The sequence below is a fragment of the Pan troglodytes genome, chromosome 11, assembly GCF_028858775.2.
Source record: "Pan troglodytes isolate AG18354 chromosome 11, NHGRI_mPanTro3-v2.0_pri, whole genome shotgun sequence".
NCBI classification, from domain to species: domain Eukaryota; kingdom Metazoa; phylum Chordata; class Mammalia; order Primates; family Hominidae; genus Pan; species Pan troglodytes.
In genome coordinates, this window is record NC_072409.2 from 26,183,462 (window position 1) to 26,209,298 (window position 25,837).

At 37.3% G+C, this 25,837-nt stretch overlaps 1 protein-coding gene across 35 annotated transcripts in view; it reads left to right on the top strand.

The window, feature by feature from the left end:
• PTBP3 (polypyrimidine tract binding protein 3) overlaps positions 1-25,837 on the top strand; it is a 161,300-nt gene that overhangs the window by 82,549 nt on the left and 52,914 nt on the right. For 17 of the 35 annotated variants that reach the window (XM_063787234.1, XM_063787231.1, XM_063787235.1 and 14 more), the window contains 1 exon segment: positions 21,398-21,567. The exons of 4 other annotated variants lie outside the window; for them this stretch is intronic. In XM_063787234.1, the coding sequence (XP_063643304.1) occupies positions 21,398-21,567 (170 nt within the window). 35 annotated transcript variants of the gene reach the window in all.

Here is a 25,837-nt window from a genome sequence, read left to right on the forward strand (position 1 = left end):
TCACCTGAGGTCAGGAGTTCAAGACCAGCCTGGCCAACATGGCGAAACCCCGCCTCTACTAAAAATACAAAAATTAGCTGGGTGTGATGGCGGGAACCTGTAATCCCAGCTACTTGGGAGGCTGAGGCAGGGAGAATTGCTTGAACCTGGGAAGCGGAGGTGGCAGGGAGCCAAAACGTGCCATTGCACTTCAGCCTGGGGGACAGAGCGAGACTCCATCTCAAAAACAAAAAACAAAACTTGAGTGATGATGGACTTGGAATAGAAGTATTAAAGTATAAGACGATACGTTTTAAAAATTGAAGTAATTTACGTACCATAAGGTACCACATGATTTTAAAATAAATGTTCTTGAAATTTAGTGGCTGTAAAGTGAATTGAAGGAGTGCAGTACTGGAAAGAGAGTGAGCAGTGAAGAGGATTTATTATTATTATTATTATCCTTTATTTGGATTATTGCTGTAATCCTAATAAAGGATGGTAACTGGCACTGTGGCAGTGGTAGTGTGATGAAGAAAATTGAATAACTTACAGAAGATAAAATTGATAGTAATTGATGATTAATTGAATGTTTGAATAAGGGATATCACCATTGATTTCCAGGTTTTGAACTTGGACTTAGATAATTGGGTAGATGAATGGTAATGAATGGTTGTGCCATTCATTTCTATTCGAATGTAGGAAGAACAGAGTTGGACAACACAGCAGGTTCAGATTTGTATATATTGAGTTTGAGGTTCCTTTGGAACATCCAAATGGAAATGACAGATAGGCAGTGGGTCCCTGGTCTCAACATCATGAAAGAAATTTGATAGTATCATACACAGTTGACAACTGAAGCCATGGACATGGAGAGTTTCAGAGAAGGGAGGGTTTCTTTATCCAGATGTTTTTGGAGTTGTAGGGAGGTGGGGATGAATGGATCTCCTTTTCCAGACCAGGAGCTTATATGGTGTTTGGGACCATGGGAACATAGATGTTCGGGAAAGTGAACAAGTATAGAGACAGAATGAAAAGAACTGGATCTACCAAGCTCATTCTAGCTTATTTTAATGTAACTATTAATAATAATTCTTTTTAAAAATGAAAGCGTTAAAGCATACAGGATACTAGAACAATGGTATGAAATTGTGACAGCCTCAGGCAAACTAGGACTTAACAGTCATTCTATTTAGGTGTTGTTATTAAAAAGTTAACATCTGATTCTGTCACCTAACACTAAAATTCTGTTTAGGTGTTGTTTTAAAAAATTCTCTTAGCTTAATGTGGGCATGTCTTTTTCCATGTCAGCTTTAAATTATTTCATCGAATTCAGGGGCATCCAATCTTTTAGCTTCCCTGACCCACATTGGAAGAATTCTCTTGGGCCACACATAAAATACGCTAACATTAATGATAGCTGATGAGCTGAAAAACCATTGCAAAACAGTCTCACAACGTTTTAAGAAAGTTTACGAATTTGTTTTGGGCCGCATTCAAAGCTGTCCTGGGCTGCATGCTGTGCACAGGCTGCATGTTGGACAAGCTTGATCTAGTTCTAAAACAAAGAATCCTTCTTCCCCGAACCTTTACCTACAATATCTTAGGGATTCTGATAAGAATTATGTTAGAGTTATATGTTAATGTGAAATGTTGATCATTTTTTGGTATTATCTTTCCATTTGGGATTATGACCTATGGTTCCATGTTTTTAGGTTCTATTTTATGTCCTTTGACAATTTTGAAAAAGTTCCACACTTTTCCATATAAATCACATAGTTTTCTTTTAAAATGTATCTTAGGAATTAATGGCAGAGATTGTTTATTGTGTACCCCAATGCTATTCTTTTTTTTTTTTTTTTTAACCAACAGTACCTCAATTTTTATCTGACACATTGCTACCCAGATGAAACTACTACTCTTCTGTTCTTCCTTATAGCTAGATGTGGTCATGTAATTAAGTCTTGACAAGGTATAAGTGGAAGTGTAATATGAAACTTTTAGGGCATCTCTACATGGGTACACTGTTTTTCCTTTTTTTTTTTTTCCTCCAATCTTATTGCCTGTGGGTGTTCCAGCTTCTTAGATAATGATGGGAATGACAGGCATCTGTAACAGAGACAGCTAGAGCCTGATAACATTGTCACCATTCCAGATCTGGAATTCCTAAATTTAGACTTTTCATGTGAGCAAGAGATTAACTTCTTTTTTTTTTTTTTCTTTTGAGACTGAGTATTGCTCTGTCTCGCCCAGGCTGGAGTGCAGTGGCGCAGTCTCTGCTTACTGTAACCACCGCCTCCTGGGTTCAAGAGATTCTCCTGCATCGGCCTCTGAGTACCTGGGATTATAGGCACCTGCCACCATGCCGGGCTAATTTTTGTATTTTTAGTAGAGACAGGGTTTCACCATGTTGGCCAGGTTGGTCTCGAACTCCTGACCTCGAGTGATCCACCTGCCTTGGCCTCCCAGAGTGCTGGGATTACAGGCATGAGCCTGAGATTAACTTCTTAAGTAACTGTTACTTCAAATGTTGTTATATACAGCTAAACTTAATTTAGTATTTTTGCTATTATTGAATGGGAATTTTTTTTTCCTGTTTTCATTTTTAGCTGGATACTGCTGGTACAGAGAAGACCTATTGGTTTTTGAATATTTATTTTATGTATACTTACTTTAACTAAAATGTCTTAGTAATTTTTTATTAGTCTTTTGAATTTTGGAATTATTCAATGATGTGTCTTCAAATAAAGATAATTTCGAGTATATAAATATATGGATTGTTGTGTTAACTTGTTATGTATTCACTGGAACCTCCATAAATGAGTTGAATAACAGTGGTAATTTGTGATTATCTTTGTCTTGTTCTTAATTGCAATGGAGGTGGCTTTATTATTTAATCTTTTAATATAATGTTTGCTGTTGGGATTTTTTGTTCTGTTTTGTTTTTGAAACAGGGTCTTGGTCTGTTGTCTAGCCTGGAGTCCAGTGGCACAAACAGGGCTCACTGCAGCCTCAACCTCCTGGGTTCAGGCAGTCCTCTCACCTCAGCCTCTCAAGTAGCTGGGACTACAGGCATGTGCCACCACACCCAGCTAATTTTTTATTTTCTGTAGAGATGGGGCCTTACTATGTTGTCCATAGGCTGGTCTCAAACTCCTGGGCTCAATCAATCAATCCTCCTTCCTTGGCCTCCTAAAGTGCTGGGATTACAGGCCTGAGCCACTGTACCTTGCCAGGTTTTGACAATAATCCTTCATCAAACTTTAATCGGTTCCTTCCTTTTCTATTTTACTTAGTTTTTATTATCAATGGCTATAAATGTTACCATCATCTTTTGTGCTTCTGTTAATTGTGAGATTTGGTCTCCATTAATTTTTTGATGTAGTGAAATACAATTTCCTGATGTTGACCCATTCTTGCATGCCTGGAATAAACCAACTTGGTCATGGGGTATTTTGATATGCTATATTCAGTTATAGGTTAGATGGCTAATAGAACCGTAATACAGACCTAAAAATACAGATTTAAGTTTATTTCTAAGTTCTTCTGAAGTCTGGGTAAGTAGTCAGGGGCTTACTTAGTTTTTTGAATTGTGTTGGGGATCAGACTTTTTCTCTTTTGTTGTTCTTTTATCCTCAACACCACTACCTTCTCAAGATAGAAAATAGTACTCTCTTTCCATCGTACCCACAGGAAGGGTAACAAGGACAGTTGAAGCTGAACTTTTTCCTCCATCTTGGGCCATAATGATGAGACTTACACACTAAGGGTGAGAGTTGAGAAGTGGAGGCTGAGTCCATTGTAGGGACAAGACTGAGAAGTTGCACTTTTTTCTCATTCTGTTAGCTAGAACTTCGTCACATTGACACACCAGCTTCAAGGGGGCGAGGGTGAAGGGTCTAGGAAATTGGTCTTTATTCTGGTGTGTCCTGTCTAATCATAATTGAGGGAGTTCTACTACTTTACAAGGGAAGGAGAATAGAGATATTGAAGGGGACACTCAATCACATATGCATTCAACCACATATGTACTGTATTTTGTGTATGTTTATAATTTTCACAGCTATATTAATAAAATATTTCTTCATTGCTTTCTTTTTGTACTCTAATTGGTTAGTATTACTGTTAACATAACATTATGACATATATATACCATATAATCAGCATCCAGAGCAAGAAACAGGCCATTGCTAATACTCACAGGAATCCTTCTTTCCTTTTTCATTCATTTCCTCCTTCCAAGTGTATTCATTAGCTTGACTTCTAACATCGTAAGTTAGTTTTTTGTGTTTTTAAACTTTATATGAATAAGCCAATAAATATAGTATATCGTCCTTCCTGTCTGGGTTCTTTCATTCAACATTATGTTTGTGAGAGTAACTTGTGTTGTGTATTGCCCCAATCCCTTTCGTTCTTCTCATTTCTATATAGTATTTTATTGTATCAGTGGATATTTGAGTTATTTCCATTTTATATGTAGTGTTGCTATGAATATTCCCTTTTTGTGTGTTTCACTGTGTTTGCTTGTGTGCCCTCTATCTCTCATTTTGGTCAAAAATACAAAATTTACCATCTTGTACATTTTTGAGTATACAGTGTAGTAATGTTAACTATAGGAACATTGTTGTACAACAGGTCGCTAGAAGTTTTTCATCTTAACAAAACTGAAACTCTGTCCATTTAGCAACAACTCTTCCTTTTCTCTTCTAGCCCATTCTGCTTTCTGTTTGCAAGAGTTTGGCTATTTTAGATACTTCATATAAGTGGAATCATGCAACATTTTTCTTTTTGTGACTGGCTTATTTCACTTAGCATGGTGTCCTCAAGGTTCATTTATGTTGCAGCAAATGGAAGGGTTTCCCTTTTTTGTAGGGTGAATAATTGTAGGTATATACCACATTTTATTTATCCATTCATCTGTCCATGGGCATTTAGGTTGCTTCCACCTCTTAGCTATTGTGCTATTGTGAGTAACGCTGCAGTGAACATGGTGTGCAGATATCTCTTTGAGATCCTGTTTTTAATTCTTTTGTATATACCAGAAGTGAGATTGCTGGATCATATGGTAATTCTGTTTTTTATTATTTTGAGGAACCATCATACTGTGTTTCATAGTGGCTGCACCATTATTCCCACCAGTGGTACACAGGGGTTTCAGTTTTTCCACATTCTTGTGAATACTTATTTTTTGGGTTTTAAATTTTTTCAAATAATGGCCATCCTAACAGATGTGAGGTGATATGTGGTTTTGATTTGTATTTCCCTGATGATTAGTAATGCTGAATATCTTTTCTTGTGCTTGTTGGCTATTCGTATATCTTCTTCAGAGAAATGTCCATTCAAGTCCTTTACCTATTTTTTGTTTTGTTTTACTAATTTTAAAATTTTCTCTCTAATAAGCACTGTCCCCAGACTTCAATTTGCCCATTTTTTGATTGGATTGTTTTTGTTGTTGAGTTGTAGTAGCTCTTTATGTATTTTGATTATTAACCCCCTATCACGTATGTAGTTTATGATTTCTTTCTCCCATTTCTTTCATTGTCTTTTTACTCTATTATTTCCGTTGCTGTGCAGAGGGTTTTGAGTTTGATATTAGCCCCATTTGTTCATATTTTCTTTTGTTGCTTGTGCATTTGGTGTTATATCCAAGAAATCTGCCAAATCCACTGTCATGAAGCTTTCCCCCTTTGTCTCTTATAGGTCTTTTATAGTTTCAGGTCTTATGTCTAGGCCTTTAATTCATTTTGAGTTAATTTTTTTTCATGTGGTGTAAAGTAAGAGTCCAATTTAATTCTTTATAAATGTGGATATACATTTTACCAGCACCATATGTTGAAGAAACTGTTCTTTTCCTATCGTGTAGCCTTGGCATCTTTGTTGAAGATCATTTGAACGTGTAAGTGAGAGTTTATTTCTGGGTTCTCTAATCTGTTCCATTGGTCTATATGTTTGTCTTTATGTCAGTAACATACTGTTTGAATTACTATAGCTTTGTAATGTGTAGAAGTTAGGAAATGTGAGGCCTTCAGCTTTGTTTTTCTCAAGATTGCTTTGGCGATTTGGGATCCTTTGTGTTCTATATGAATGTCAGGATTTTTTTTTTTTTTCCTGCAAAAATGCCATTGGGATTTTGATAAGGATTGCATTGATCCTGTAGATCACTTTGAATATTATGGACATTTAAATAATTTCAAGTCTTCCAATCCATGAACATGGATGTCTTTTCTTTTTTTTTGGAGACAGAGACAGAGTTGTGCTCTTGTTGCCCAGTCTGGAGTGCAATGGCACAATCTTGGCTCACTGCAACCTCCACCTCCCAGGTTGAAGTGATTATCCTGCCTCAGCCTCCCAAGTAGCTGGGACTATAGGCGCCCGCCACCATGCCCAGCTAATTTTTGTATTTTTAGTAGAAATGGGGTTTCACCTTGTTGGCCAGGCTGGTCTCAAACTCCTGACCTCAGGTGATCCGCTCACCTTGGCCTCCCAAAGTGCTGGGATTATAGGTGTGAGCCACTGTGCCCGGCCACATTTATGGATATTCTTGACAAATCTTTTTGTGGACACATGTGTGCATTTTACTTGGTATGTGTCTAGAAGTGGAATTATTGGGTCCTAGGATATGCAGGTGCTTATCTTTAGTAGAGTCTACTAATTTTCAAAAGTGATTTTATACTCTTACCAGAAATATGTCAGTTTAGTTATTCCAGAACTTTGCCAACACTTGAGTGTGTGTGTGTGTGTGTGTGTGTGTGTGTGTGTGTGTATATATATTTTTTTTTTTTTTTTTTTTTTTAAAGACAGAGTCTGACTTTGTCACCCAGGCTGGAATGCAGTGGCGTGGTCTCGGCTCACTGCAACCTCCGCCTCCTGGGTTCAAGCGATTCATGTGCCTCAGGCTCCTGAGTAGCTGGGATTACAGGCACGTGCCACTACACATGGCTAATTTTTATATTTTTAGTAGAGACAGGGTTTTACCATGTTGGCCAGGCTGGTCTCGAACTCTTGACCTCAAGTGATCCCACCTTAGCTTCCCAAAGTGCTGGTAATACAGGTGTGAGCCACCATGCCTGGCCGATATTGTGTATTTTTAATTTTAGTTGTTCTGGTAAGCATATATTGATAGCTTATTGTGACTTTTGTTTGCATAAATATTAATGAAATCGATTATATTTTCATATGCTTACTGATCATTTGGATATTTTTAATGAAGTGGCTACTGAGATCTTTTGCCTATTCTTCTATTGGGTTGTTTGCTTTTTCTCTTTAACTTGTTTTTTATATATTCTGAATATGAATACTTTGTTATACATGTATGCAGATACCCTCTGACACTATAATTTACAAATTTATACTTGATGGCTTTTGTTAAACAGAAATTGTTCTTTTTCATGTAGAATACTTCATGTTTTTCCCTTAATGGCTACCATTTTTTGCATCTTATTAGAAATGTTCTTCAATTGTCTGCAAATTGATTAATGTTAACATTTCTTTCTCAGCTTAAGAAGTCTTTTCTTTTGAAACCATTGTGTGTATAATTATTGAAGTCTTATGAAGCTGAATGTTAAAGAAATCTAATTGATTTACAAATAAAAATGATATGGGTTAATAATATTCCTAAGCAGGATGCCACTGCTAACAAACTGAATAATTTGTATTTTTATATATATATATATACACACACACACACAATAAGTATTATATGTGTGTAGATGTAATCACATAATCACGTAATCACAGCTCACTACAGCCTCGACCTCCCAGGCTCAAGAGATCCTCCCACCCCAGCCTCTCAAGTAGCTGGGACCATGGGCACATGCCACCACATCCAGCTAATTTTTAAATTTTTTTGTAGAGTCTGGGTCTCCCTGTGTTCCCCAGGATGGCCTCAAACTTCTGGGCTCAAGCAATTCTCCTGCCTTGGCCTCCCAAAGTGTTGGGATTATAGGTGTGAGCCACGGCGCCTGGCCCCCTGGTACTTTTGTTGACCAAAATACTTATAAACTGTTAATGTGCTTGTTTGGTTTGCAAATAGCTAGGTTTTTTTTTTTTTGTCTTCTTGAAATTCCTTTTATCAAATAAAACTTAAATGGCTTCTTTTTAAAGAACTCAGTATTAAATTTGGCTGCAAAGATGATATAAGAAATGTAGAAGACAGAAATTTATTTTCATCACGTTCAACAAATTCTGAAGTAGTCAGTGCTCCAAGGTATATGGTGTCTATTTTCAGATTTAGCAAATGATCCTGGAGGTTATTGGAGCTTGTACAAAAAGAAGAGAAAAAGGGAAAAGAAAAGAACATACCCCCTCCTTATAAAGACACTTAAGGGAAAAGCAGCACGTATCATTTTTGTTTACATGCTGTTTACTTAGTCTCACAGCCACACCTAGCTACTTAGGAAGCTAAGAATGTAGTCCTTTTTTCTGATAGGCATGTGCTTAGCTAAAAATAGGTGGGTTTACGTAGAAAACAAACGTTGGAAAACAAATTTGCATTCTCTGCCACTGGTATTGAAGGCTATGATTTAATAATAAACACTAGTTTCTCTGATCAGTTAATTTGCGTACTTGGCTTTTCATAGCAAGAAATGCAGATTGCTTTAAATAAAACCATATGAAGAATTGTAAACACTAATCTCCATACTTGATAAATAATTCTTAAATCCATCAAATTATTAAGCAATAGCTTAAAGCTGCTCTAAGAATTAGTAAGTTTAAAGAAAACTCACCTGCAGTCTTAATGCTAATCCATATAAATTTTGTGATTTAATTTTTCTAATTTGTGAAAGATCTGTAGATTTCTGCTTTCAACCATGATAGAGTAACTGGGACTGGACTTACTGTCAGTTGTTTTTAGACAGTGGACAACAAGTACAACAGGATTGTGCTCTCAGAAGGGAAACAATTGAGGTAATGCTATTGTCACCCTAGTTTTCTTTCTAGACTGTGGGGGTTGGGGGAACCAAGCAGACATGGCACAATTGCTGAGTTGAAGAAACAGATTGAAGTTTGGGAAGGTTGAGTTACCTGGGAGGTATGGGAGCAGAGTATGAAAGAGAAGAGCCTGTGTAGAAAAAGTGCTTCAGAAATAATACCTTTGAATCTGTTGTTTGAATATTATTAAGCCACGTATGCACAGTACATATGCCTGTGAGGTCAGGCAAAGAACAACCAGAGAGCTATAAGCTTAACTTTCCAGGACTCACACAGGCCTGGGAGAGATATCTGAGTGATAGCCAACTACAACAGAGAGTCCTTGTTGAATACTTGAAGCACACTCAAGGGCACCTGACACCAGAGGAGACATGGACTGAACTAGCTCCAGCATGAAGGCAAATCCAAATCTACCCTAATGAAACTTAAAAAGAAACTCCAAAACAGTGTAGCTAATCTGAAAGTAACTTATGTTTTTCTAAAAATGAAGTCTAACACTTTAAAAGAAAAATAACAAATATAACAAAACAACAGAATAACAAATTCTGGTGCTCCTAATGTGGAGCATCCAATTGCCAGACATGTTAAGAACCAAAAAAATGTGACCCATAAACAAGTGAAAAATTAATCAACAGAAACAAACCTAGAAAATTACAGAGATGATGGAATTATCAGCTGTGCACTTTGAAACAGTTACTAAAAGTATGTTCAAGTATTTAAAGGAAAATATGAGCATAGGAAGGAGAAAAAATCAAATAGAACTTACAGAGATTAAAAATAAGACACCTGAAAAAAATACATGATGGCATTCATAGCACATTGTATTCTACAAAAGAAAATATCAGTGAATTTGAAGATAGCAAAAGAAACTGAAGCACACAGAAAAAACTGAAGGCTGGGCGTAGTGGCTCACCCCTGTAATCCTAGCACTTTGGGAGGCCGAGGTGGGTGGATCACCTGAGGTCAGGAGTTTGAGACCAGCCTGACCAACATGGTGAAACCCCTTCTCTACTAAAAATACAAAAATTAGCCGGGCGTGGTGGTGTGCACCGGTAATCTCAGCTGCTTGGGAGGCTGAGGTAGGAGAATTGCTTGAACCCCCCGGGGGCGGAGGTTGCAGTGAGCCGAGATCGTACCACTTCACTCCAGCCTGGGCAAAAAAGCAAGACTCTGTCTCAAAAAAAAAAAAAAAAAAAAAAACTGAAAAAGAAGTGAACAGAGCCTTAGTAACTTCTGGACAAAATCAAGCAGTCTAAACACACATATGTATAACTGAAGTTGCTGAAAAAAATGGTTGGGGCAGGGAGCAGAAATACATCTCAAGAAATTATCCTAAATCTTCCATATATGTGGAAAACATAAACCCACTTATCAAGAAGTTCAGTGAAACTTAAGCAGGATAAACACAACAGAAACCACACCCAGGCTTATCATAATTAAATTGCTGAAAACCAGGAATGCAGAGTAAATCTTAAAAGTAGCCAGAGCTGGGCAGGGGTGGGGGTTGGTGGAGGCGGACGAGGGGGGACCACTTTTCCTTCAAAAGAACAAAGATTAGAATGAGGAGAGAGATTTCTTACTTGATACAGTGCAAGCCAGAAGACAATGAACCATCATTAGAGTGCTGGAAAAAAAAATATCAAACTGGAATTCTATATGGAATTTAAAAATGAAGTTAAAATCTTCTTTCAGGCACACAAGAGCTGAGAGCATTTGTTAGCAGCAGACTTCCATTTCATGAAATCGTAAAGGAAATACTTTAAACATGAGGAAAATGATACCAGTTAGAAACTTGAGTTTTATACAGCATGATAAATATGTGGATATGTGACTTTTCCCTCCTTTTTTTGTTAATTTAAAGGATTATTGACTGCTTAAAGTAAGATAATACATTTTTGGCAGTTATGACATATGAGAAAAGCAAAATATACAATAGTACCACAAAGGATAGCTTGAGGGAAAGAGACGTATACTTTGGAAGGTTCTTACAGTATACTGAGGTGTTTTAATATTATTTGAAGGTACTCTGTGATAAATTAAAGATGTATATTGTCTACTCCACAGGAGTCACTTAAAAAAAAGTAAAAAGGGATAGCATATAATGTAAATGAAATAGAATACCAAAAAATAAAATCCAAAGGAAGCCAGGAAACAAGGGAAAAAAGGAATAAAAAACAAATGGGACAAATAGAAAAAAAATGACAAGATAGTGGGCTTTTAAACCCAACCACGTTAATAATTATATGAAGTGGGAATGCAATAAAAAATTCAATTAAAAGATTGTTTAGATAAAAGGAAGACTGAGTTACTTGATGTGTATAAGAAACCCATTTTAAATATGAAATCTCAGGTAAAAAGCCAAAGGTTGGGAAAGAAAATATATGCAAACACTAATCATAAAAATGCTGGAGTAGCTAGCTGTACTAATATCAGGAAAAGTTGACTTTGGGCAAAATAATATTACCAGGGATAAAGAGAGACATTTCATAATGATAAAGAGGTCAATTTATTGAGTAGACATAATCTAAATATAGATCCGTTTAATCTAATTACCTAGTTTCAAAACACGTAAAGTGAAAACTAATAGAACAAAACAGAAATAGATAAATCTTCAAGTATATTTAGAGATAGCACTCCGCTGTCAGTCATTGATGGTATAGTAGACAGAAAATCAGTAAAGGTATAGAACAGGGGTTGGCAAGTTCTTACCTGTGGGCCAAATCCATCCCATTGCCCACTTTCAAATTTCCCATGAGCTAAGAGTGGTTTTTAAAATTTAAAATGGTGAAAAATACTAAAGGATAAGATTAAATGGCACACGAAACTTTCATGAAATTCAAATTTCTGTGTCTATACATAAAATTGTATTTGAACACAGTTATATTATTTGTTTATAGCTGCTTTCATGCCGTAACTGCACAGTTGAGTAGTTCTGACAGAGATCCTGTGACCCACAACATCTGAAATATTTTTGTGCCCCTTTAAGAAAAAGTTGGTAGATCCCTAATATAGAAATTTTTAACCAGCTTGATCTAATTGACAGTATAGAACAGTTTTCCCAACACCAGAATAATACACTTTATTTTCAAGTTTATATAAAGTAGTCACCAATTGTATTAGTCCTTTCTCACACTGCTGTAAAGAACTGCCTGGATAATTATAAAGAAAAGAGGTTTAATTGTGTCACAGTTCATGTGGCTGGGGAGGCCTCAGGAAACTTACAATCATGGCAGAAGGGGAAGCAGGCAAAGTCTTATTACGTGGCAGCAGGCGAGAGAGAGTGAGTGTGAAGGAGGAACTGCCAATCGCTTACATAACCATCATGTTGTGAGAACTTGCTTCCTATCACAAGAAGAGCATGGGGGGAACCACCCCCATAATCCATCCATCTCCCACCAGGTCCCCCCCTCAACACATGGGAATCATGATGATTACAATTCCAGATGAGACTTGGTGGAAACACAGAGTGAAACCATATTATTCTGCCCCTGGCCCCTCCCAAATTTCACATCCTTTTTCCATTTCAAAACCAATCATGCCTCCCAGCAATCCCCCAAAGTCTTAATTCATTCCAACATTAACCCAAAAGTCCCAAGTCCAAAGTCTAATCTGAGACAAGGCAAGTCCCTTCTGCCTATGAGCCTATAAAATCAAAAGCAAGTTAGTTACTTCGAAGATACAACGGGGGTACAGGCATTGGATGAATGCTCCCATTCCAAATGGGAGAAAGTGATCAAAACGCAAGGGCCATAGGCTCCTAAGCAGATTCAAAATCCAGTGGGGCAGTCATTAAATCTTGTTTTTTTTGTTGTTGTTGTTTTGTTTTTGGTTTTCTGTTTTGTTTTTTGAGACGGATTCTTGCTCTGTTGCCCAGGCTGGAATGCAGTGGCACGATCTTGGCAAACTCAGCCTACGCCTCCTAGGTTCAAGTGATTCTTCCACCTCAGCCTCCTGAGTAGTTGGGACTACAGGTGCACATCACCATGCTTGGCTGATTTTTGTGCTATTAGCAGACTTGGGGTTTTGTCATGTTGGCCAGGCTGGTCTCGAACTCCTGGCCTCAAGTGATCTGCCTGCCTCGGCTTCCCCAAGTGCTGAGATTATAGGTGTGAGCCACCATGTCTAGCCAGTCGTTAAATCTTAAGGCTCCAAAATAATCTCCTTTGACTCCACATCTCACATCTAGGGCATGCTTTTGCAAAGAGTGAGCTTCCAAGGCTTTGGGCATCTCCGCCCCTGTGGCTTTGCAGGGTTCAGCCCCTGTGACTGTGTTGAATGCCAGCAGCTGGTGTTGAGTACCTGTGGCTTTTCCAGGTGCATGGTGCAAGCTGTCAATGGATCTGCCATTCTGAGATCTGGAGGACGTGGCGCTCTTCTCACAGCTCCACTAGGTGCAGTGCCTAAGCAGGGACTATATGTACGGGCTCCAACCCCACATTTCCCTTCTGCACTGCCCTAGTAGAGCTTCTCTATGAGGGCTCCACCCCTGCAGCAGAATTCTGCCTGGACATCCAGGTATTTCCATACATCCTCTGAAATCTAGGTGGAGGTGCCCCAAGTTCAACTCTTGTCTTCTGCTCACCTGCAGACCCAACACCACGTGGAAGCTATCAAGGCTTAGGGCTTGCACCCTCTGAAGCAACCGGTGAGCTGTACCTTGGCCCCTTTTAGCCACTCCTGGAGCTAGAGCAGCTGGGATGCAGGGCACCAAGTTCCAAGGCTGCACAGAGCAGCAGGGCCCAGGCCAGCCTGTGAAACCGTTGTTTCCTCCTAGGCCTCCAGGTCTGTGATGGGAGGGGATGCTATGAGGATCTCTGACATGCCCTGGAGACATTTTCCATATCGTCTTGGCAATTAACATTTGACTACTGGTTACTTATGCATATTTCTGCAGCCAGCTTGAATTTCTCCCCAGAAAATGGATTTTTCTTTTCTACCACATGGTCAGGCTGTGAATTTTCCAAACCTTTATGCTCTATCACCTATTGAACACTTTGCTATTTAGAAATTTCTTCTGCCAGATACCCTAAATCATCTGAGTTCAGAGTTCCACAGATCTCTAGCATGGGGCAAAATGCTGCCAGTCTCTTTGCTAAAGCATTGCAAGAGTGTCCTTGGTTCCAGTTCCCAGTGAGTTCCTTATCTCTATCCGAGACTACCTCAGCCTGGACTTCATTGTCCATATCACTATCAGCATTTTGGTCAAAAGTATTCAACAAGTCTCTAGGAAGTTCCAAAGTTTCCCACATCTTCCTGTCTTCTGAGCGCTCCAAACTGTTCCAACCTCTGCCCATTACCCAGTTCCAAAGTCACTTCCACATTTTCAGGTATCTTTATAGCAGTATCCCACTCTACCAGTACCAATTTACTGTATTAGTCTGTTCTCACACTGCTATAAAGAGCTGCTGAGACTGGATAATTTATAAAGAAAAGAGGTTTAATTGACTCATAGTTTCACATGGCAGGCGAGGCCTCAGGAAATTTACAATCATGGCAGAAGGGGAAGCAGGCAAGTCTCACATGGTGGCAGGTTAGAGTGAGTGTGAATGAGAAACTCTCAAACACTTATACAACCATCAGATCTTGTGAGAACTCCCTCACTATCACAAGAACAGCATGGGGGAAACCACCCCCATGATCCAGTCACCTCCCACCAGGTCCCTCCCTCGACACATCAGGACTATGGGATTACAATTCTAGATGAGATTTGGGTGGGGACACAGCCAAACCATATCACCAAGATAGGCAGGCTGTATCCGGGTCCTAAAATAAGTTTAGTCCTTTAAACAGTGATTAAAATCATAAAAATTATCTGACTTCATTAGAATTCTATTAGAAATCAAAACAAGATCTTCAAATATCTGGGGGAAAAATTTCCCAAATAGTAAAAAAAAATAAATAAATAAACTTAACCCATTGATCAAAGAAGTTGTCACAAGGGATATTCGAAGCTACTTTGAACAGAAATAAAATGAAACTGTAACTTAATGAAATTTGTGGGGTTCCACTAGAGTTGTTCTTAGAAGGAAATATGTAGTTTTAAATGTTTATATTAGAAAAGAAAAAATGTCTAAAGTAAATCATCTAGGCTTCCAGTTATAACTAGAATAAAAAGAACATGTTAAACCCTACAAGTAGATAGAAAAGAGGAAATATTAAAGATGAAAGCAAAAGTCAGTGACAGAAAAAAGTAGAGAAAAATTAATGAAACCAGTAGTTGTTTATGTGGTAAATAAAATTAGTAATAATACCTCTAAGTAGACTCAAAAAAAAGGAAAGACACAAATTGCCAGTATCAAGAATGATTCTACAGTCATTAAAAGGCTATTATTATTGACTTAATGTTTGTATCCTCCCAGAATTGGTATGTTGAAGCCCTAACTCGCTATGTGATGGTATTTAGAGCTGGGACCTTTGGGAAATAATGTTTAGATTACATGATGAAGGTGGGTGGGGCCCTCATGAGGGGATTGGATTAGAGTACTTAAGAGACACTAGAGAGCTTGCTTGCACGTCCTCTCTCCTTGCTGTGTGAGGACACCGTGAAAAGTCAGCCAGCAAATAGGCAGCCGTTTGTAAGACAGGAAGACCCCTCACCAGAAATGCTTGATCTTGGGCTTTTAACCTCCATAAATTTTTCTTGTTTAAGCCACCCAATCTGTGGTATTTTGTGTGGTAGCCTTAGCTGACTAAGTAGATTCAGTGAATATTATGAAATTTTAAGCTAATAAATTTGACACTTCAGATGAAGTGCACAAATTCTTTGAAAGACACAAATTCCCAAACTGATACAAAAGCAATAGAAAACTCAGATAGTCATATAGCTGTTTAAAAAATCAAATTAGTTATTGAAAACTACAGTCCCATATGGCTTTATTGATGAAGTCTATCAGACATATAAGGAATAAATAATGCCAATCCTACACAGACTGTACAGAATATAAAGGAGGTGGGAACACTTTCCACTTTTTCTTATGAGGCCAGTATTATGCTGCTGCAGGAAAAGAAAACTACAGATTAATATCCTTCATGAATATTGACATAAAAATGTTTAGCAAGATATTAAATTAAAATCAGAGGTTTTTGCTTGTGGTAGCAGTGTGAGAGCAGAGTACAAGCTGCAGCGGTGGAAGTCATGGCAGGACAAGCATTTAGTAGATTTCTTCTGTTTGAGTATTGGTTGAAAAGAGTAGAACGACAACCATAGGCATTATGCTTACAGAAAATTCTCAAGGAAAAGTATTGTAAGCAATAGTTGGTAGCTGTTGGATTGGGCTCTGAAGGAAAGAATGGAGAGATTCAGCCAGTTAGCATGAAAGTTGGAGATAAAGTTGTACATCCAAAATGTGGAGGACTAAAGTAATTCTAAATGATAGAGATTATGCATTAATAATTTTCATTAGAGAACGGGGTCTTGCTATGTTGCCCAGGCTGGTCTCAAACTCTTCCTCAAGTGATCTTCCCATCTCAGTCTCCTGAGTAGCTGAGACTACAGGTACTTGCCACTGTGCCCAGCAACAAGGATTTTTTCTTATTTAGACATTCTTGGAAAGTATATAGACTGAAATAAATCGTCATTGAAATGGCATCAATATGAAGCTGCCCATCCCACTGAAATCTTTCATCATGGAAATAATTCTTTCATTATTTCTGAAATAATGAAGTTCTGAAATATTTCATTATGTAAATAATTGTTGTATCTCTCTTATAACAAACTAGTGATCTCTAAACTAAAAAAAAATCACTATATATATATATATGCACACACACACACACACACACACAGACACACACGTATGAAGAGTGAGGAAAAAAATCATGGTACATGTGTCATGACCAAGTAGGGTTTCTACAAAGTGCTTACATTTGAAAATCAGTGTAACAGAATACAAGGTAAAATCTGCTCACCTTAAGAGATCTGGAGAAGGCATTTGAAAGAATTCAACTCCTTTTGTGATAAACCAAATTGTTAGCCAACTGGGAATAGAAGGGAACATTTTCAACCTGATAAAGGTATGAAACTACAGCTTAGCATTATTATATTCGATAGTGTAAGATAATGCTTTTCCCCTAATATCAAGAACGAGGCAAGGATGCCCAGTCTTACTGATTCTATTCAACATTTTGCAGACAGAAAATCCTGGCAAGTTCAGTAAAGCTGTAAAAAAAAAATAAAATAAAATAAATAAACAGCAGCCCAGGCACAGTGGCTCATGCCTATAATCCCAGCATTTAGGAAGGCCAAGGTGGGCGCATTACCTGAGGTCAGGAGTTCGAGACCAGCCTGGCCAACTTGGTGAAACCCCGTGTCTACTAAAAATACAAAAATTAGCTGGGCGTAGTGGTGTGCACCTATAATCCCAGCTAGGGAGGCTGAGGCAGGAGAATTTCTTGATCCTGGGAGGCGGGGGTTGCAGTGAGCCGATTGCATCACTGCACTCCAGCCTGGGTGACAGAGCAAGACTCCATCTATAAATAAATAAATAAATAAATAAATGGCATATAAATTTGAGAGTAAGAAAACTGTGTATGTAGAAATACTAAAGAATTTAGCAAGGCTGTAGGATATAAGATCAAGATATCAAAGTCAGTTGTATTTCTGTATATTATCAATTATTAATTATGACAAAAAATTTAAAGTGTTACTGATCCATTAAAAATTATGAAGTACTTAGGGATAAAGGTGTCAAAATATGTGTGAGACCATTACACTGAAAACTACAGAACTTTACTGAGAGAAATTTAAAAAGATCTAAATAAATGCAGAAATGTCATGATGTTTATGGTTTAGATGACTCAAAAAAATGTTAAGATGTGAATTCTCCCCAAATAGGTACCTCATTTCAAGAATGGTGATAAAGCTGTAGTAATCTGTAGGGTTCAGATTGCCCGGGGTGGGGGTTGGGGGTTTGGTAGGGAGGACTAACTGCAAAGGGATACTAGGGAACTTTTTGGGATGTCTTGATTTTTGTGGTGGTTATATGGAGTGTATTTGTCAAAACTCAGCAAACCCTGCATTTAAAATGTGGGTGGATGTCTTATTCTATCTAAAGTAAACCCTCATAAAGTTGATTTTTAAAAAATGAATCCATGTTTCGCAAGTAGTTTTCCTGACAGATTCTTCTAGTTTTGAGGTGGGAATATTATGAATTTTTAAAAACCCTCTTCCACATAGCTCTTTGGAAGTGTGACTGATATGTAGTGGGCATTTTGTAGTTTTTAATGTATAGTTTAGTAAAATACAACACGATTTATACAAGCAAAGTATTTTGAATGCTTATTTTTGTATTAAGATTTTTGAAAACTGTCCTTTTGTACAGAAAATAATTATTTAAATTTATGTGTCCAATACATTTGAATTTCCTTGTTTCCTATTGGCTTTTAAATCATGGCCATACAATTGCTTGTAATGGTATACATTCTTCATCTTCAGATTATTTACCAAATCTTTACATGTAACCCTTTCCCAGTCACCTAAATGAGTCGTTCTTAGATTTTGAGATTTCATATAGTAGTAATATGTTCAGTTAATTTGGGGCAAATTCTTAATTATGGCAAATAAGGACATCAAGTGCAAAAAATCACTGTCATTTACAATTACCATTTTGATTGGGAAAAAATAGAACATAATTTCCAAGCAAAACAGTTGTTCTTAAGAAATGCTAGACGTATTATTGATTACAGTGTACTAGATGTTGTGCTGAGCATTTAAAATATATTGAAAAGAACAAATTAAAATTTCAAAATATTCTTGTTATACCCGTTTTACAGGAGTAGAATCTGAGGCTTAGTAACGTTAAATAACTTGCTCAGAACAGGATATCTGATTTCATAGCTCTGCGCTCTTAACATAGCCCAGGTATTTTATAATACGGAACAATTAACACCCTAAAATGGTGATTTATAATTGCACATTTCTTGGTAAAAGTTTGTCATCTTAGGTCTTTATTTGATAGTGCAGCACGAATGGGAGCTCGGGTAACTTGTTCGGTATTCGCATTTTCTCAAACATAGAATACCTCTGTTAAAGAAACAGCTTTCTTAGTGTTCTTTCATTCTTGTTGGAATATTCTGGGTAAACTGATAGGAGCTTCATGCCTTTAGAAAGTTTCTCCAGTCCTTTTCTCCAGTCCTGTAACTCCTTATGCTGGTTGAGCAAGGCCACGTTGGTGGTGGTATTGTTTAGCTCTCTATGCCTGCAGGGAGGGTGCCAAAAAGACATTCCCTGTTCAACTCTCGCCCCCGTCCAGGACTCTGATGTTTGTTGTTTTACTCTAGTGACAGTGTTATCATTTGTTATTCTCAATCCATGTAAGCCTTTGTAAATTTACATTGTCAGTGTCAAGTTACTTACCTTTTTCTAGGAGTAGTAAGACACTTTGAAATTTTTGTGGTTTAAAAAAAGAAATTACCTTTACACTGTAGTTTGGGTATTTATGAGACTCAAATGAGGCAGTGTAAGTGAAAACAGTTTGAAAGTTAGAAGTGAAATGACATTTTAGGTATTTGGTGCCTGTTTAGGTATTTGGTGCCTGTTTAGGTTTTTGGAGCAGAATAATGACATGATATACATTACGTTATGTTATGTTATGTTATGTTATGTTATGTTATGTTATGTTATGTTACGTTATTTTGAGACAGAGTCTCAAAATTTGAGACAGGGAGTGCAAGTGGTGCAATCTCAGCTCACTGCAGTCTCCTCCCCCTGGGTTCAAGTGACTCTCTTGCCTCAGCCTCCCAAGTAGCTGGATTACAGGCATACGCCAGCACATCCTGCTAATTTTTTTGTTTGTTTGTTTGTTTGGGTTTTTTTGGTAGAGATGGGGTTTTGCCCTGTTGCCCAGGCTGGTCTCGAACTCCTGACTGCAGGTGATCAGCCCACCTCAGCCTCCCAAAGTGCTGGGATTACAGGCGTGAATCACTGTGCCGGGCCTGATACACTATTTTAGTTAACGTTGATATGATACTGGATCCCCAGAATATGGGAAGCAGGGAGAGTGAAATTAGAGTAAGGGAGAGCTGAAGTGGGGGCAAGATCAGGGTGAGGTTGGTGACTTTGAGAGTGGAAATGAAAGAATATAATCAGTAGTCATTTTGGAGGGAAAATTAGTATTTCTTGGTGATTGATAAGGGAGAGGAGGAGATGGAATCTCTTGCCTTCCAGATTAATTAATCCGATAAACATTTGTGTGCCAATTATTTTCCATAATCTGACATAGGCATTTGCTATATAAAGGTACGCAGACCCGTATGGGCCTCTAGGTATTGTTAGTCATTTAGGTCTGGGGAGGATGCTGCTTGCATTCATGAACATAGAGAATTTGGGAGCAAGTGCTAGTTTGGGTATTAAGTCAACCTATCTAGTTGTAAACAAGTTGAGTTCTGTGCCACAGATATGGATGGATACGAAATATAGCTATATTAGTTTTTATTTGGTCCTCATGAAATTTGTTTAGGGTTACAGACATTTGATTGTAAAGTTTCATTAGTGTTTAGAGAAATGATATTTTTAGGCATTTGGAAAGATTATGTTTTTCTCCGAGTAGTGGCAAATAGGGTATTTAGTGATCAAACAACATTGAATGAAACTTTTAGCTTTTAAGTAATTTGTATTTAGTCTTTTGGTTCTATTTCTGGAAGAAAAACTTTTCTGAATCTTACTTGCATAAACTTAAGTGTTCCTTACAGGCTTGTCAATTCTAGTTATTCTCAGTATTGAAACAATAGGATTTAAATAAATTTAGCTTAGATAATGAATTTTTTTACTTTACAGCAGTAATTCTCCAACTTCAGGGTAAATAGAATCTCCTGGAGGGCTTGTTAAAGCAGGTCGTTGGGTTCCACTCCTGGAGCTTCTGCTTCAGTAGGTCTGGGTGGGGTTGGAAATTTCCATTTTCCAATACTTAATGTTAAGAATTATTGTTATATAATAAGGAATAAGATTATCATAGGAAACCACAGTTTAGCTTCTAAAAAATAAAGACTATTAGCACCCAAGAAATAAACTTTATTTTAATAAATGTACAATTCAAATCCATATCTCCTTAGGATGTGATAAATACCAGATTTTTATCATAGTCTTTCCTGAAATTTTATTTATTTAGCAATAGACTAAATTAGAAAAATGTCCTTAAAATACATTAAAGACATCATAAATAGTGTTCTCTAGTCATAAGAAAAAGTTGAGTATTTAGAGGTATTTGAAATAATTGTAATTCATTTACCCTCATACTTTTCCTTGAAGTTAAAAATCAGACTTCAGTTTTAAAAAATTTAATACCCACAGTGAAAAACCAAAAGCACCTGTTTATTAAAAGGTAGCTGGTTTTGTTTTCTACTCTCCTTTTCCACCTACCCCCATCAGCCCCACGTTCCCTGAAGTTCAAAACCCAAAACTCATTTAGGATTAAATGTGACAATATGATTAATGTAGTATGTCAACCCAAATTAGTTGCAGTAATTTAAAAAAGAATCTTATGTTTTTTAGCTAATGGGAATGACAGCAAGAAATTTAAACGAGATAGACCTCCCTGTTCGCCTTCCCGTGTTCTCCATCTTCGAAAAATTCCATGTGATGTCACCGAAGCAGAGATCATATCATTAGGTCTACCATTTGGCAAAGTAACTAATCTTTTGATGTTGAAAGGAAAAAGCCAGGTATGTAATATTTAAAGATTGACAAAGAGTGATTATCTCCAGATGTTAGTATTACTGATAATTTTTATTTTCTTGAGCTTTTCTGTATTTTTAAAATTTCATACTATGAACATAAGTTAGTTTTAAAAGTAGATTTTTTTGGGGGGGTGTAACAGGAAGCAACAAACAGTAGTAACACAGGAAACAGGATTTCTCTTACCCATTGACTTATGTTTTTTCTTCTTAAGACACAAATTTTATATTTTTTTAAATTTGTTTTTAATTTTATTTATATTTTGTATTACACAGTGGTTTATCAAATGTCCTGTGATTAGCAGAAAACACTGATAGGATATAAATTATACCTCATTTGGCAAATTAAAGAACAGTTAAGTTTTCAAAAATCTAGATAAAAATGTATAGTATTGTCGGCCGGGTGCAGTGGCTCACGCCTGTAATCCCAGCACTTTGGGAGGCCGAGGTGGGCGGATCACCTGAGGTCAGGAGTTCGAGATCAGCCTGGGCAACATGGTGAAACCCCGTCTCTACTAAAAATACAAAATTAGCCGGGTGTGGTGTCACATGCCTGTAATCCCAGCTACTTGGGAGGCTGAGGCAGGAGAATCACTTGAACCTGGGAGGTGGAGGATGCAGTGAGCCGAGATGGTGCCATTGCACTCCAGCCTGTGCAACAAGAGTAAATCTCCATCTCACCAAAAAAAAAAAAAAAGTATAGTATTGTCAAAAGACAAAATCACAACACATTTAAACATGATTTGATTGGCTTCTGTTTGTGATTCGAGAACCGAGCAACACTTCATTCTTTAAAATAGAATGAATGTTCCACCGGGCAAGACAGAACAGTTGGTTTTTATAAGGTGGGAACAAGGAAGTGACAATTGTTTAAAAAGTGAATTTGTTAACATTGGGTTATTGCATTTTACTTTTCTAGTAAGTGTCAAAGCAGTAGGGACTTATTGTGCTGATTCAGATAGGCCATGCTCTTTCTGATTGGTTGCTGCGAATCTCCTGTTTTCAGGAAAAACTGGTTTGTTTGGGGATTTACCTGCTTTACTTTGCATGAGTGACTCCATTTTAATTTGGACTGGTCTGCTGGGGTGTAGTGCAGGAGGCTAGTCCAAAATAATGTCCTCTCAAAAAGTCTAACAGTTTATTTTAGGTATAGAATTAATATGTGCCTTCTTTCATAATTCAGAAGAGACTGTAAAGAGTCTTCATTTGAGAAGGTAACAGGTTATTCTTAAGATGAATAAGGAAACTTGTTTCTGTGGTGACCATGACAAAAAATATAATACTTGTCATGTTGATTTTAATAATTGTATGTCCTCTTGTTCCAACTCAGACCCCACTGGAATGAATTCTTTAGTTCTTTGCAAGTTTTTGGCTGTCCTAAAAATCTTTTATACTGTTTATTACTGTAAAGAAGAGGACAACAAATCTAGGCCCTAGGTATTTTGTAGTACATTGTGATGTATTACTGTGTTTCATCTGCTTTTGATAAATAATAGGTTTAAGAAACACATGGTAAATACATTTATAAATAAATAGATTAGTAAGCATTGGGCATGAAAGAGGTTGGATGATGATGTCTGAGTTCCCTATATTTAGTAAATCACTTATTTAATATCCTCTTTAATTCACATGAGGTTACTAAGATCTGGAGAAGTTAAGTAACATGCCTTAATATTTGGCCCTTGTTGTATTTCCACATTTGTCTTAAATCCTTTGGAGACCGTGCATCCCTGCCAGTTAGATCGTTATTTTAACACAATTGCTACTACTGAGAATAGTATGGTTTGCATGATTTGAACAGAGACCACATGGCCATGTCTAATGGCTAATTGCCTGTGAAAGGCTGAGCAGGCAACATCATAATTTTCTTTGTCTCTGCTACTGATTCTGGGTTTATTTTTATCGGTAAGCTAACTGTAAGTGTTATGTTAATTGCTTGTGTTTTGATCACAAATCCTGTTTAGAAAATATCTTTTTAGTAAATGCACTTAAGCAGGAGATTCTGATTTGAGTCACTAGATCTGCTCGTTGAGTGATAACTTTTCTCAGGGCATTTGGAGGATGGAGTGTCAGGGGCCAAATGGGGATTATTTTTCCCAGCCTTCCTCTGGGTAGTGACTTTTGGCTGTCTCTCCCCTCTGTACTATGAAAATTGGACTTTTTGACTAGATACTTAAATAAAATGTAAATAATTACTGGACTCTAAGTGGAAGCAATTATTTTAGCACATGAAATTTTCAGTTCTATATACTTAAAGAAAATCCTGTGACAAGAATCATATTCCAGATATATTGTTTAGCTTTTCCTTTATGTGACTGATGTTAGAAATTGAGTATGTTCTTAACATTTAGAAAGGAGTTTGCAGAAATATGCCCATACAGTGAATATTATTGTTTACAAATTGTCTGTTGAAAGATGATTTAAAAACAGTTAGAAACAAGCTAGTTGCCATAGCTGTTTTTCCTACCTTGATCATTTTTATCCTGTTGTCTTAGAAAAATTAGAAAAAATATATTACTGACACAAGTGGATAACGGCTTCAAAGTACATCACGGACATTTTTACCTTTAAATAGTATAAATGACTTGAAGTCAGTTTTGCTGTTTTAAGATCGTGCAATTTTTATTTATTTGGGGAGTTTTATTTGTTTATTGTGGGTTGATTTGTGATGTTTCATCCACTGTCACATGGCTAACATCACTGTTTCATAGAGCATTGGTAGTTCATTTGGAGCATTTCATTGGTTCACTTGTTACATTTGGTTGGTACAGTTATACATCATGTTTAACATCTGTCCAGTTAATACGGCTTTTCTAGACTTTATGTGGAAACATTTGACAAGTAAGGTAACTGAAAACAAATAGTTTGATTTAGAGATACTTGCCATTTCCTGTGTTCAGTAAATTTTGTTGGTAACAAATGCATATTTTATAAATTATAAATGTTTTATACATAAGTTGAAATGGTTGATATATGCTTGCTAATTAAATGCTCTTGTGCCTGGTCTTGGTGGCACTTGCCTCAAGGATTGCTTGAGTCTGGGCATTCTGGGCTGTAGTGTACTAAGCCGATCTGGTATCCACACTAAGTTTGGCATCAGTATGGTCCAGGCTGCATAAGGAGGGGTGAACCGGCCCAGACCAGAACCAGAGCAGGTCAGAACTCCTGTGCTGATCAGTAGTGGGATCGTGCCTGTGAATAGGCACTGCATTTCAGCCCAGGCAACATATCAAGACCCCTATCTGTTAAAAAAATGGATGGATGGATAGATGGATGGATGGATGAATAAATAAATATGTTCTTCTATAGTAAAAAAAGAATTGAATTGTCTAACTAGAAATTTGTGTTGATTTGGATCAGGAGTGGTTTCTGCGTTTTAAATTTGAGATGTTCTTACCAGTATTTTGAGGACTCAGAACGGTTAATGTCTATAGTTTATAACTAATCATTAAAATAGGGCGACAAAGGCTGGGCACAGTGGTTCATGCCTGTAATCCCACCACTTTGGGAGGCTGAGGCAGGAGGATTACTTGAGCTCAGGAGTTCAAGACCCAGCCTGGGCAGTATAGTGAGACCTCATTGCTACAAAAATTGTAAAAAATTAGCCAAGTGTGGTGGCACCCACCTGTAGTCCCAGCCACTTGGGAGGCTGAGATGGGAGGATTGCTTGAGCCCAGGAAGTGGACGTTGCAGTGAGCTGAGATCATGCCACTGCGGTCCAGTGTAGTGAGACTCTGTCTCAAAATAAAAAATAAAAAATAAAAAGAGTGAGATGGGGGACAAAATCTACCACCTTAAAGCTTTGTAAGTATCTTATTCCTGTTAAGAGGAAACTATGTATACTGTAAAATATAAATGTCAAGGGGCTTTTGCCAGCTCAGTTTTTCCTGAGTCATTCTTCAGGTATCTACTATTAGTACAGTGACTACAGATATCAAGTCACTTGAATGACTTAAATCAATATTGACTCAGGGTAGGAAGTTCTCAGATTTCCATAATTTGAATAATTGGTCCTTTGTCCCTTATTTTTAAAAAATATTCTGTATTTGAAGATTATAAACTATTTTCTTTCTCTTTTTCTTTTTTTTCTTTCTTGAAACGGAGTCTCGCTCTGTTGCCCAGGCTGGAGTACACTGGAGTTCACTGGTGTGATCTTGACCTCACTGCAACTTCTGCCTCCCAGGTTCAAGTGATACTGCTGCCTCAGCCTCTTGAGAACCTAGGATTACAGGCACCTGCCACCACACCTGGCTAATTT